This window comes from Mercenaria mercenaria, chromosome 17 (genome assembly GCF_021730395.1).
Source record: "Mercenaria mercenaria strain notata chromosome 17, MADL_Memer_1, whole genome shotgun sequence".
In the NCBI taxonomy this organism is placed as follows: Eukaryota; Metazoa; Mollusca; class Bivalvia; order Venerida; family Veneridae; genus Mercenaria; species Mercenaria mercenaria.
The window spans coordinates 68931587-68945202 of NC_069377.1; the positions used below are offsets into that span (position 1 = coordinate 68931587).

Genomic DNA, 13616 nt, shown 5'->3' on the forward strand with positions numbered 1-13616 from the left:
TTGACCTAGTGACCTAGTTTTTGACCCCAGATGACCCATTTTCGAACTCGGCCTAGATTTCATCAAGGTAATCATTCTGACCAAAATTCATGAAGATCAATTGAAAAATACCGCCTCTATCGCATACACAAGGTTTTTCTTTGATTTTACCTAGTGACCTAGTTTTTGAACCAAGATGACCCAGTTTGGAACTCAGCCTAGATTTCATCAAGGCAATCATTCTGACCAATATTCATGAAGATCAATTGAAAAATACAGCCTCTATTGCATACACAATGTTTTTCTTTGATTTGACCTAGTGACCTAGTTTTTGACCTGAGATGACCCATTTTCAAACTCGGCCTAGATTTCATTAAGGTTATCATTCTGACCAATAGTCATGAAGAATAATTGAAAAATACAGCCTCTATCGCATACACAAGGTTTTTCTTTGATTTGACCTAGTGACCTAGTTTTTGACCGGAGATGACCCGTTTTTGAACTCGGCCTAGATTTTATCAAGGCAATCATTCTGACCAATATTCATGAAGATCAATTGATAAATACAGCCTCTATCGCATACACAAGGTTTTTCTTTGATTTGACCTAGTGACCTAGTTTTTGACCTGAGATGACCCATTTTCGAACTCGGCCTAGATTTCATCAAGGTTATTATTCTGACCAATATTCATGAAGATTAATTGAAAAATACAGCCTCTATCGCATACACAAGGTTTTTCTTTGATTTGACCTAGTGACCTAGTTTTTGACCTGAGATGACCCATTTTCGAACTCGGCCTAGATTTCATCAAGGTTATCATTCTGACCAATATTCATGAAGATTAATTGAAAAATACAGCCTCTATCGCATACACAAGCTAAATGTTGACAGACGACAGACGACGGACGCCTGACATCGAGCAATCAGAAAAACTCACCTGAGCATTGCTCAGGTGAGCTAACAAGGCTGCTCCATGCATGTCAAAATTAACATCCGGACAAACAAATCCAGCCAGACGGTCACACACCAAACAGCCATTTGAACATGTCGTCACTTCCACAAGCTGGCTTGACAAAAACTGCACGCAAAGGTTCATATAAATCTTGGCTATTATTTTTTTTGTAGGTTCAAAAGTTGGTTATTATTTTTTGAAGGCCAGTGTGAGCCCTGACAACTATAGTCAAATATGTTCTTTAGTTATTGAAAGGTAACAATTTTCAGTGGTGGCCATGATTTTCACAATTTTGAGTCATCCAAGGGCTAAACTGCCAGAAAGACTTTATCTAACTTGGCAAAAATATTATGCCCATTAGCATTGAGACCAAGTTTGATGAACATTGGATAAAAACTGTTAAAGTCAGGGAGAGGACCCTTTAAGGAGTGGACACTGTCATTCCTTTTTTCAATTTTTAAGAATTTCAAGGGCCTTAAAGGTCCAATACTAAGGAAAGTGAACATTTTAATTTCTTTTAAAAAGCACAGAAACTATATCATTTTATTGGAAAATGAAAGTTGGTATGTAGAAATTCGAAATAAATCGAAGTATATGTACAATTATTTTTCTATGAAGTATGAAGAAAGTTAAAAAGACCTGGGGGGTCATTCTGTCGATTCATTGAAATTTCAACATAATACACATACATTTCTTTGAGTTCCAAAGACCTTCTGTAAATTTTGACCTGCCAATCTTCATTATTTAGTGTCTTGCAGAAGTCTATGCACTGGCTATGAAAAAAATTGCCAACTCACTTTCCCTTAGAAATGGACCTTTAATTCCAGAGCTACTGATACAATCTATATGGTTACTGAACTTGGCCTTATATTATACCAATTAACATTGTGACTTAGTGAAGCGAACACTGGATCAAAACTACTCCAGATAGAGAGCCAGTTTTTGCAATTTTGAGTAAATCAAAGGCGGTAACTTCAGAGCCACTGAGACAATTCAGCTGGTTATCAATTTGGCTAAGACATAATGCCCATCAACATTGTAACTAAGTTTGGTGAACGTTGAATAGCATCTGCTCAAGTTAGGGAGTAGACAACTTAAGTGGATGCTGCCCACAAACCAGATGCTCCCATATGTCCTGTATCACAGGTGTATCAAAATGAGAAAGATGCAGGAACAAATCAGGTTAACTTAAGATGTCAGTGCTTTATTTAACTGATATGTATACTGTTCTCTATATAAAATATAAAACATGAAATAACACACTCTTCCATTCAGCTAATATCCTTAACCTTTACCCTGCTAGATTTCTATAATGAACTTGTCCATTATTCAATTTTGGCAATACCATTCATTATTCGAAGGGGTGTTCACTGAAAATTTACTGACTGAATAGGGAACAGTGCAGACCATGATCAGCCTGCATGGATGTGCAAGGCTGATCTTGGTCTGCACTGGTCGCAGAGGCAGAATCACTAACTGCCAGCAGGCTAAAGGTTAATTTACTTATTATGTACAACATACCTGATTTTGAAGTCATGACAAGTTTGACATTTTTCAGAAGGCAAGAGTGATTGCAGATGGCATCATAAGCTCTGATACATTCACAGTCATCCCAGCCTGCTATTACAGTGTGTAAAAACTTGCCGAAACATGTCATTGCCATACATTTGTTCAGATCCTCACAACATTCCATAGAATTTGTGCACAATAACTACAACAATAACAACAACAACACTAATTCTATTTAAGTGGAAATCTGGCACAAGAGTTAGGTAGTTTAGTTCAAGAGCAAATCCCTCTTTTTCAAGACCAGATAAATTCTTTCTGCCTAATACCATTTTAGAAAATTAACCTTTACAAAGCAAAAACCTGTGTATATAAACCAATATCTATCTTCCATGAGTGGTGTTGCTATGCAGAGGCTGCACTGTTCACTTTAAATAATATGCATATAGGTATCTAAAAATGTAGTGGTATTTGAAAAGGATTTCTTTGAACATTTATTTTATCACAATGTCATGATGACTTCAACAAAATAAGATTATTTAAATGCTGTAATACAAGTAATATCAAAACTCATTTCATGCTTTAGAAATATACAGAATATATGTATACCTTTGTGAGAACCTCATTAATGAATTTTAGCCTTTCTTTTGTTGCATACAAACAGGTCGATCTTTTCAACAACAATCCTGTAATATATTAAAAATATGTATATATTTTTGGTAAATAGTTAAGTCTATTAAATTAAAGAGAAATATACTAAATGTAAAAATTGTCTGAACTATGAATGATTTGGTCATAGTGGATGATTTTACAATGAATATCTTTAACAAGTAAATGCATTATGTCAGTCTAAAACTATAGTTATGCTTGTAATGTCATATATGATTACCAACAATAAACAAGAGCCGTTTGTAAAACATGTTGGTCTGTCCCATTTTCAGTAACTACAACCTTGATCTTTTGGATGTTCTGACCCCTAACACTAGGAGCAATTTACTATTAACCACAGGCAAATATCCTATGAAGTTTGTAGACTCAATGCCAAAGCATTCTCAAGTTATTATGTGGAAACTGTTCTCAGTCTCAAGCTTCACCTACTGACCCCCAAAATATTTAGGCTCACTAACTGACCGCAGGCAACCATCCAGTGAAGTTTGACATCTATTACCCCAAAACCGTTTTCAGTCCAGATGTCTCACTGACCTTGACCTTCAGCTGATTGATTCCCAAAACAATTAAGGGGTCTTTTATTGACCACAGACAAACATCCTAGGAGTTTGATGTCTGTACATTCTTTAGTTATTGAGTGGAAACAATTTTCAGTAACAAGGCACGTGACCTTGACCTTCAACCTACTGACCTTAATATAATGTCATCTACAGATCTCTGACAACCATCCCTATAAAGTTCTTCAAAGTGGGGACAGGGGGAAGCATAATGAACAAATTTATTACAGATTAATTACCTAATCTGGAAAAAGTGTTAAGAACATCACATTGTTTTGATACAGGTGTTGGTAGGTACATGCTCTGCACATGTAATCTGTTCACCAAGTCTTTCTTCAACACTGGATAGAAACTGAAATAACCTTCTATCAAATCTCTGAATGCTTTTGATGAAATGGTAAGAATGCTCAAGTCTTCAACTGAAAAGCAGAAGAACAAAAGCTGTCAGGACAGTGCGCTTGACTATTTGAAAATGTTTACCAACATGGAAGTGAAAATGACAGGTGATAGTGAATGCAATAGAAAATTGTACCGATATTTTCATCTTTGTGTTTTGTTGTTGGGGGAGGCAGACAGGAGAAAGTGCAATTGATGCAAAATGTGTGAGAAATGTAAGAACAACAAAAAAATTTGATAGGGGCTATGACATAGATATACAGTATAAGTGTGAGGAATGTCAAGACTTATTTTGTTTGGCATTTTTTGTGGCCTGTGGGGGGATGGAGGGGGCAGCACCAATCTCTCCAAGTTACAAGTGGATGAGCAAAATGGTCAAGCAATCCCTGGATTTGAGCAATCTAACATAAAAAATATATTAAGGAAAGTGTCCTAAGACAAGAATTGCTTTGAGCTACTGATGCCCAAGCAAGCAGTGTTTTACTTTACTTCCTGTCTACCATATTCTGTAAAGAATATTACAGCGAATGAAATGGTTTAAAGTTATTCTTTTTAGTTTCTTTTCCTTACTCCACATATTTATTAAAGCCGAACAGATAAAAATCAATTTATGTATTTCAATCAAAAGTGTGTCCATGGCCAGAAGGTTAAGGGCACTGACTTTGAATCACTTGCCCCACACTGCTACGGGTTTGAAACCTCCCTCGTGGTGTAGAAATGTTTCATGTGAGGAAGCCATACAGCTGTATTGAAATAATGCCAAGAACACTGGAAAAGCTGGAAACTGGCCATATGACCAAAGACATTAAACTAAAACAATACCCAAATTGGCCTTAGTCACTTATTTGCGAAGGACCTTCAGACTTGCTTCTGACCAAGTTTGAAAAAGATCCATCTAGTGGTTCATTAAAGACTAAGAGTGTTCAAATGTTTTTCTATTAACAATGTGCAGGCCTCTAAAAGCGGCCAAGGGTAATCATTTGAACGAATGTGAGAGATGTCCATAACAGGCAGGGTTCAACAAATTCTTTTAAAGCAACTCACCCTGCAAGAAGAGCTACCAACAATTTTCAACTGATGGATTGTAAGCGAAATCGAACTTATCCTACATTTTATAATCATATACCTGTCTACCAAACATGAATCTGATCAATTCATCCTTTCAAGAATTATGGAACGGACACTGACAGGGTTTGAATTTAAGCTTGCATACTCGCAAAATGCGAGTGACTTTTGCCCAAACTCGCAAAATTTTGCGAGTGCAAAATCTCAAGTAGAAATTACGATGGTTTTAATTTCTTTAACTTTCAGTTTCGATCTGCTGTAAATACGTATTTAATGATGATGTTAAACTAAGTACGCACCTACTGATGATGTTTTTACAGCGCACGGACTGTTTGCAGATTTTGATTATGCAACACGGTAACTACCGGTATGTGCGCGCAAGATACTAGATGGAAAAAAACATGTTTTGTACTACTGACGCTTACCGGTACTGTTATTGAGGACAGAGCCTTGTACGTAGAAAAAACGGTTGAACAAATTGCGACTACAATTTATAAATAGCGAATTGAAAGTTTTTGTACTCGCAAAAATTTGCAAGTGCAAAAAACTGTTAAATTCTAACCCTGACTGAAAATTTGTTAAAATGGGCCATAACTCTGGCAAAAAGTAGTGAAATGTCATCAAAATCATCCTAGACCTGTAAACCTTATGATTAAATACCCGTGTACTAAAAATGAACTCAATCCACCTATCACCGCCTTCGTAGCCTAGTGCTAGAGTGCCCACTTAGAGAGTGGAAGGTAGTGGGTTTGCTCCATGGTGACGTCATACCAAAGACATGAACAAGAGGCAGTGTTCGCGTTTACGGCGTAAAAGTATCTAAATACGCAACAAATTTGGTTGGTACGCAAATTTTTCAAGACCACTGCGTACATGGGACGCAAAGTAAAAACGGAACTGAATGTTTTAATTTAAAGACAACAAATACTAATCACGATGTCGGAATCCCAATTTCATTTTCAGCAGCATTATTTTCTAAAAATAACACAGAGTGACGTAGCCTGTAGTCATTCAGTGACGTATTCAGACTGGTTTAGCGTACTGATCAAAATCTCTACTTATCGATGTAAATTATATGGAAACAGTCCAGGTACTTCTTGCATTGCAAACCGAAAGTAAGATGGAGTCTCCGGCGAACGCGAACACTGGTTTTATTTTTCAAAGCAGGGCTTTAGCTAGAGGTCGACATGAGTGAAATTCAAGTCGCCGAATTTTTGTTATTCATCCACTAACAGCCTATTGTGGTACAGCATGTTGACACTTTACTCGAATACACATGGCATAATTTCGCCTCTGTCTTCTGATACAGAGAAGTTTGAAAGCAATTATAATGGTCGCTGACAGCTTTAATTTGATCAACTAAACAGTAGGGATTTAGAGCGCTCTATATTACATTAACTTGTACATTCTCCTTTGACTTTTCAAAAAATTATCTTACCTTGAATAATTTCCTTAATTCCGCGTTATTTGAATCATTTTACTCCGAACTTAGAAACATATCACTGACACTTTCTGTGACGAAAATAACCTTACTGAAATTTACACAAATTTCTGACAACTGCTGCAGAAACTGGGTTAAACATGATTGACAACTTTTTCTTTTGATGTGTGCCCACATTAGGGGATCAAAAGGACCGTGTACCCTTTGTGTGACGTTACTGCTGCTGATGTCATGATGGCATGTATTTAACTCACACAGTCAGTTCTGGTACAATATTGCTTGTTTTGACTAAACATTGCACTAGGAGCTTGATTTATTTTTTGCTGGGCTAATTTTAGAATATGAAATGATCAAACTGTTTTGAAATTGTATTCATAGATCTAACTAAAAGGTGTTTGGTTTTGGCAGTGATTAGGAAATTAACTGGAAAAAATACTTAGAATTACAATTTACAGTCAGTAATCACATTATATAAATTCAAAAGAATGAGAAATTAGATTAACAAGGATAAGAAAGCAGATTCACTGATCTTTTCAGCTGGTTTGTTTTATAATTTGATAGACTTGAAAAAAAAAGATTTAAACAAAGAAGTGACTTTTTCCGTAAAATCTTAGTCTAGTGCTTAAACCTGTTAAAGTAACTATTAGCTGGTCAAACCCATTATATTTGATGTAACTTTGTAGATTCCAATATTTTTATACCTCTTATCAGAACTGGAATGCATTTATGAAGTTAAAGAAGAGGTGTTATTTATTGTGAAACATGGACATTTGTCAATATTGTAGCTGCAAAACCTGGGACTCAACCATATTTGGCTGGGACTCAACATTTTTTGGGAGTACTGAGTCCTAGGGACTCAGTGAAATTTTCAGAAAACGCGAACACTGAAGAGGGTCTTGATGACCCTGAATCGCTCACCTGAGTTATATGAGCCACATGTTTAAAATGGCAAACTGATGCTAAAATATTAACAAGAGGACCATGATGGTCCTGAATCGCTCACCTCTTCCCACATGACCCAGTTTTGAGTATCACGTCTTTTTTTCTATTATTTGACATAGTGACCTAGTTTTTGAGCTCATGTGACCCAGTTTTGAACTTGACCTAGATACCATCAAGATAAAAATTCTGACCAATTTTCATGAAGATCCATTGAAAAATATGGTCTCTAGAGAGGTCACAAGGTTTTTCTATTATTTGACCTATTGACCTAGTTTTCGAAGGTACGTGACCCTGTTTTCAACTTTAACTAGATATCATTAAGGTGAACATTCTCACTAATTTTCATGAAGATCTCATGAAAAATATGGCCTCTAGAGAGGTCACAAGGTTTTTCTATTTTTATACCTACTGGCCTAGTTTTTGATCGCACGTGACCCAGTTTCGAAATTGACCTAGATATCATCAAGGTGAACATTCAGATCAATTTTCATAAAGATCCATTGAAAAATATGGCCTCTAGAGAGGTCAAAAGATTTTAATAGTTTTAGACCTATTGACCTAGTTTTTGACCGCAGTTGACACAGTTTCAAACTTGATCTAGATATCATCAAGATGAACATTCAGACCAACTTTCATACACATCCCATGAAAAGTATGGCCTCTAGAGAGGTCACAAGGTTTTTTTATTATTTGACCTACTGACCTAGTTTTTTAAGGCACGTGACCCAGTTTCAAACTTGACCGGGATATCATCAAGATAAAAATTCTGACCAATTTTTATGGAGATCCATTCACAAGTATGGCCTCTAGAGAGGTCACAAGGTTTTTCTATTTTTAGACCTACTGACCTAGTTTTTGATGGCACGTGACCCACTTTCAAACTTGACCTAGACATCATCAAGATGAACATTCAGACCAACTTTCATACAGATCCCATGAAAAATATGGCCTCCAGAGAGGTCACAAGGTTTTTCTATTATTTGACCTACTGACCTAGTTTTTGATGGCATGAGACCCACTTTCGAACTTGACCTAGATATCATCAAGGTGAACATTCTGACCAATTTTCATGAAGATCTCATGAAATATATGGCCTCTAAAGAGGTCACAAGGTTTTTCTATTTTTAGACCTACTGACCTAGTTTTTGACCGCACGTGACCCAGTTTCATACTTGACCTAGATATCATCAAGATGAACATTCTGACCAACTTTCATACAGATCACATGAAAAATATGGCCTTTAGAGAGGTCACAAGGTTTTTCTATTATTTGACCTACTGACCTAGTTTTTGAAGGCACGTGACCCACTTTCGATTTTGACCTAGATATCATCAAGGTGAACGTTCTGACCAATTTTCATGAAGATCTTGTGAAATATATGGCCTCTAGAGAGGTCACAAGGTAATTCTATTTTTAGACCTACTGACCTAGTTTTTGATGGCACATGACCCAGTTTCGAACTTTACCTAGATATCATCAAGGTGAACATTCTGACCAATTTTCATGCAGATCTTGTGAAATATATGGCCTCTAGAGAGGTCACAAGGTTTTTCTATTTTTAGACCTTCTGACCTAGTTTCTGAAGGCATGTGACCCAGTTTCGAACTTGACCTAGATATCATCAAGATAAACATTCTGACCAAATTTCATAAAGATCCCATGAAAAATGTGACCTCTAGAGTGGTCACAAGCAAAAGTTTACGGACACACGCACGGACGGACGGACGACGGACACCGCGCGACCACAAAAGTTCACCTTGTCACTTTGTGACAGGTGAGCTAAAAAGTAGGTCAGTAGGTCACATTCATGGTCACTGAAAGTCAGTTCTTAGACCTGTGTGCAAAACTGTACAATGTCATGTCATCCAAATTTCAAGGCTGTGTCTTAAAAAACAAAAAAGTAGGTCAGTAGGTCAAGGTCATAGTCAAGTGACCCCTAATCACTTGGGGTCATCAGGTAATTATAATTTAGCAGTCTAGGAAATATGATCTGATAATTTTTCATGTATTTATTCCTATATAACTCATATAACAAGTGACCCCCAGGGCTGGGCCTTTTTCACCCCAGGGACATAATTTGAATAATCTTGTTAGAGGTCCACTACACAATGCTACATACCAAATATCAAAGGCCTAGGCCTTCAACTTTCAGACAAGAAGATTTAAAAAAAAATTCCTATATAAGTCTATGTAAAACTTGGGACCCCCAGGACTGGGCCTCTTTTCACCCAAGGAGCATAATTTGAACATTTTCTATAGAGAACCACTAGGCAATGCTACTTACCAAATATCAAAGCCTAGGCCTTGCAGTTTCAGGCAAGATTTAAAAAAAAAATTCCTATACATATGTCTATATAAAACTTAGGACCCCTGGGGCGGGGCCTCTTTTCACCCCAGGGTAATAATTTAATTGAACAATCTTGGTAGAGAACCACAAGGCAATGCTACATACCAAATATCAAAGGTCTAGGTCTAGTAATTTCAGACAAGAAGATTTTGAAAGAGTTTTCCTATATAAGTCTATGTAAAACTTAGGACCCTCAGGGCTGGGCCTCTTTTCATCCCAGGGGCATAATTTGAACAATTTTCATAGAGGACCATTAGATGATGTCACATGCCAAATATCAAGGCTCTACACCTTGTGGTTTTGGACAAGAAGATTTTTAAAGTTTTTCCATGTGGTTGCCATGGCAACCAGAGTTCTGCATGGAATTCAATTCTTTGAACAATTTTGAAAGGGTGGCACCCAAGGATCATTCCTGTGAAGTTTGGTGTAATTCTGCCCAGTAATTTTCAAGAAGATTTTTTTAGAAAATGTTGACGGACACACGACAGACATCGAGTGGTCACAAAAGCTCACCATGAGCCTTTGGCTAAGGTGAGCTAAAAATGGTAGTAGTAGCAATGTTGGGCGGTTAATTACTTGGTTTACTGGTCAATTAGTCAATACTGACTGTTCAGAAAAATTAAACAAGAGGGTCATGATGACCCTGGATCACTCACCCGAGTAATATAAGCTACATGTTTCAAATGTCAAAGATTTTCCGATGTACAATCAAGTAACCCCTGGGGCAGAGCCAATTTTACCCCGGGGGTCATGATTTGAACAAGTTTGTACAAGTCTACTAGGCAATGTTACATATCAAATATCTAAGATCTAGGCCTTCTGGTTTATTTTTAGCAAATTTATGAAGATTTCCCTATGTACAATCAAGTGACCCCTGGGGCGGGGTCAATTTGAGCTCAATTTGGTCAGGTGAGCTAAAAATGACTGGGGCTTGATTAAGGTGAAATGCAGGCATTTATTATTAGTTATAGAATGAATATTTCTCTAAGTTTCCCAAGTGGTGCATGGTCAAACTGGTTTGCATAAATTGTCAATTCGAACATTTTGTAGAGGTGGACCTAAAGTATTATTTACTCTGAATAAATGTAATTGCCAGTGGAATATTCTAAATTTTATTGAAAAATTTTAGAACGACAGTACTCGAGTTGGTCATTGCTCACATTTAACACTTGAAGGTTCTAAGGTTAGTCAGTCAATTTGCGGTTAATATATTAGAGATTTATTCAATTATCAACTATGTTAGAAAATTAACAGGGTCATGATGACCCTGGTCACTCACCGTAAATATAAGCACTAGTTTCTAAGTCAAGATTTCGATTGTCCAATCAAGTAACCCCTGGGCGATGACCATTTACTCGGGTCTTTTCTATTTTTTTCAAGTCTTGGAGTTCATATCAATGATCTAATCTGGCATTTGGTGATATTCCTTAGCAATTTTGAGATTTGCTAAAGTACAAAAGACCCCTGGAACATGGTGATTAGATATATTCTGAGCCTTTGGTCATTGAGCTGAAAATGACTGTAGCTAGATGTAAGTAGATTGCAAATATTATTCAGTCATAGCAACCTGGAATACTCCATTCGAGTGGTCGAGTTGTAATACTTTGTTAGAATAAAATTGTCATGAAATTTTCTGTAGATTATGATACCAACATATATTATTTTACTCATAACATGTCAATGAAGTGGATAACTCTATTAATTAAGAATAATTTTTTTCTGTATAGCTCTCCTTCTTGGCTTACAGCATTTAACATATATTTACAGGAAGTAATGCAGTTATTCTTTAAGGGATAAGAAACTTTTTAATCAAATGATATTTATGAATACCATGTACTGTCAATACCTACAAGTAGAAAATCTAGGAGTTTGTCAAAACCCTGTGGAGCTTTCTTGACTGACTTTCCTTTAGCTTTCCTTATCTTTCTTCATCATTTTGAATCTAGTGGCTTCTACATGGATTAAATAGTGATACATAAGTGTGAATGGAATGCAAGAGAACCTCTGAAACAAAACATATATTAATATATTCAGTATCTTATCAACAATTTCATAATGGAATTTCCGTTCTAAAAATGTCTGAATGAAGACAAGTCTGGTATAATTCTCATTGTCTGGTAATAAGTTTGGAATTTTATGAATGAATATTCCCTACGACATGGTGACCAATAATGTGCACTTCTTAGCAGGCTAACTGCAGAAAAAGTCAAGAAAATTTCCAGTCAAGCATAAATTTTTGCCTAAAAGATTCATTTCTCAATATGAAGTATGAGTATTACAGAAAAATATAGAAGTAATTTTGGATTGTGAATCCATTTACAAGGTGTAAATTGGCTGAATGTTCATTTTCAAGGAAAATTGTAACGGGTTTATTAAAAAATGTGACATAGGGTTGAATTCAAGTGGCCATTAATGATGAATAAATTTCAGAATAGTGGGGTTAGATACCAGTGAAATAGATTGGAACGTAAATGAAATCTTAATTTATCAAAATATTTGTTTTCTGACAATGTTTGTTGTTTTGAACTAATTTTAAATTCACCATTTCTGCATTTAAATATGACATGAAAATAAAATTCTACCAAGAAAAGTTATTGCTCAATGAAAAATAATTAACATATTATTATAAAACCTATTTTTTTCTCGCAGTTTGCATGTTCATCAACCGCATGCCAAATTTCAAGAATGTACTGCAATAATAATTTCGAAAACTGTCATCTCAAAACTGAGTTATTTTACAGGTGCACAGGGGACACATATTTGAAAATCATTGTTGTATTCATTTATTATTAGTTTTCTGTTTATAAAAAGACTATTGGCAGGTGATCAACTTAAGACAAATCCTTTCAAATAAATAGTGTATTCCACAAAATAACTACAAAACTGAAAATTTTCGCAACAAAACATGAAAATTCAGCAGCATGTAATGTTTTAAATGAAAAATAAGTGACTTTAAACATAACTAACACATTGAAATCGCTTAGTTTACATGCAATGCTTATTCAAAGTATAAAAATGACAAAATGTCATGCAGGGTAAAATGGAATGGCAAAATACATGCATACTTTATAATGTTACTGAAAAGATGCACAGGGGAAAAATTGCACCCAAAAATATATTTATAGAATATGTTCATATTTAAGTAGAATTCTTTCAACTACACAATATTCACTAGTGAACATTAACATATGTAGGCAAACTTGACAGCTTAAGAAGCAATAAAGTTGATATTTCCAATTCACGGTGGAACAAATGTCACACGAAGGATGGAGTTCTTCTGATAACCTGTCATGTTTTCTTCTGATAACTGTTACGGAGTTCGTCTGATTTCTGAATGACGTGCCAAGGAATCGTAGGAAAAAATGGTAATTATTTATCTTTAAATAGAGAGAATGGGGTGTAAAACTAAAGTTTGATGATCACGGTTGCCTGATGTCTTGTGCTATGCGTCAGAAAAAACTGTTTAGTCTAATAATCAGCCCCACTACTTTGAAAAGAAGACATTTTGAGTAAAATATCGAAATCGTTTGCTCATTCATACATATTATTCTTCTTATTCACGTTCTTCATCCGCAGCACATGCAATAGAATAATTTTAGTGCAAAGTTGCAAACATATACCACTTTCTAACAATTTTATGCCCGATTTTTCAAATGTTACGGAATTCCGGTGATAACTCTGAAGATGTCGTAGAGTTCTTATGATAACTTTTATTACTGCCAGGGTGTTTCTTGAGCTATGGTAAGATACTTTTTAGCTA

The 13616-nt window shown here is 35.8% G+C and overlaps 1 protein-coding gene across 1 annotated transcript in view; it reads right to left on the reverse strand.

Moving 5' to 3' along the window:
- Positions 1-4637, reverse strand: part of LOC123537383 (F-box only protein 47-like) — a 54949-nt gene extending 50312 nt beyond the window's left edge. The window contains exons 1-4 of the mRNA XM_053527895.1: positions 4631-4637; positions 3904-4083; positions 3048-3124; positions 2454-2643 (exon numbers count right to left, since the gene is read on the reverse strand). Coding sequence (XP_053383870.1) covers positions 2454-2643; positions 3048-3124; positions 3904-4083; positions 4631-4637 — 454 coding nt within the window. The remainder of the gene's footprint in view (positions 1-2453; positions 2644-3047; positions 3125-3903; positions 4084-4630) is intronic.
- Between the last annotated feature and the right edge of the window lie 8979 nt (positions 4638-13616).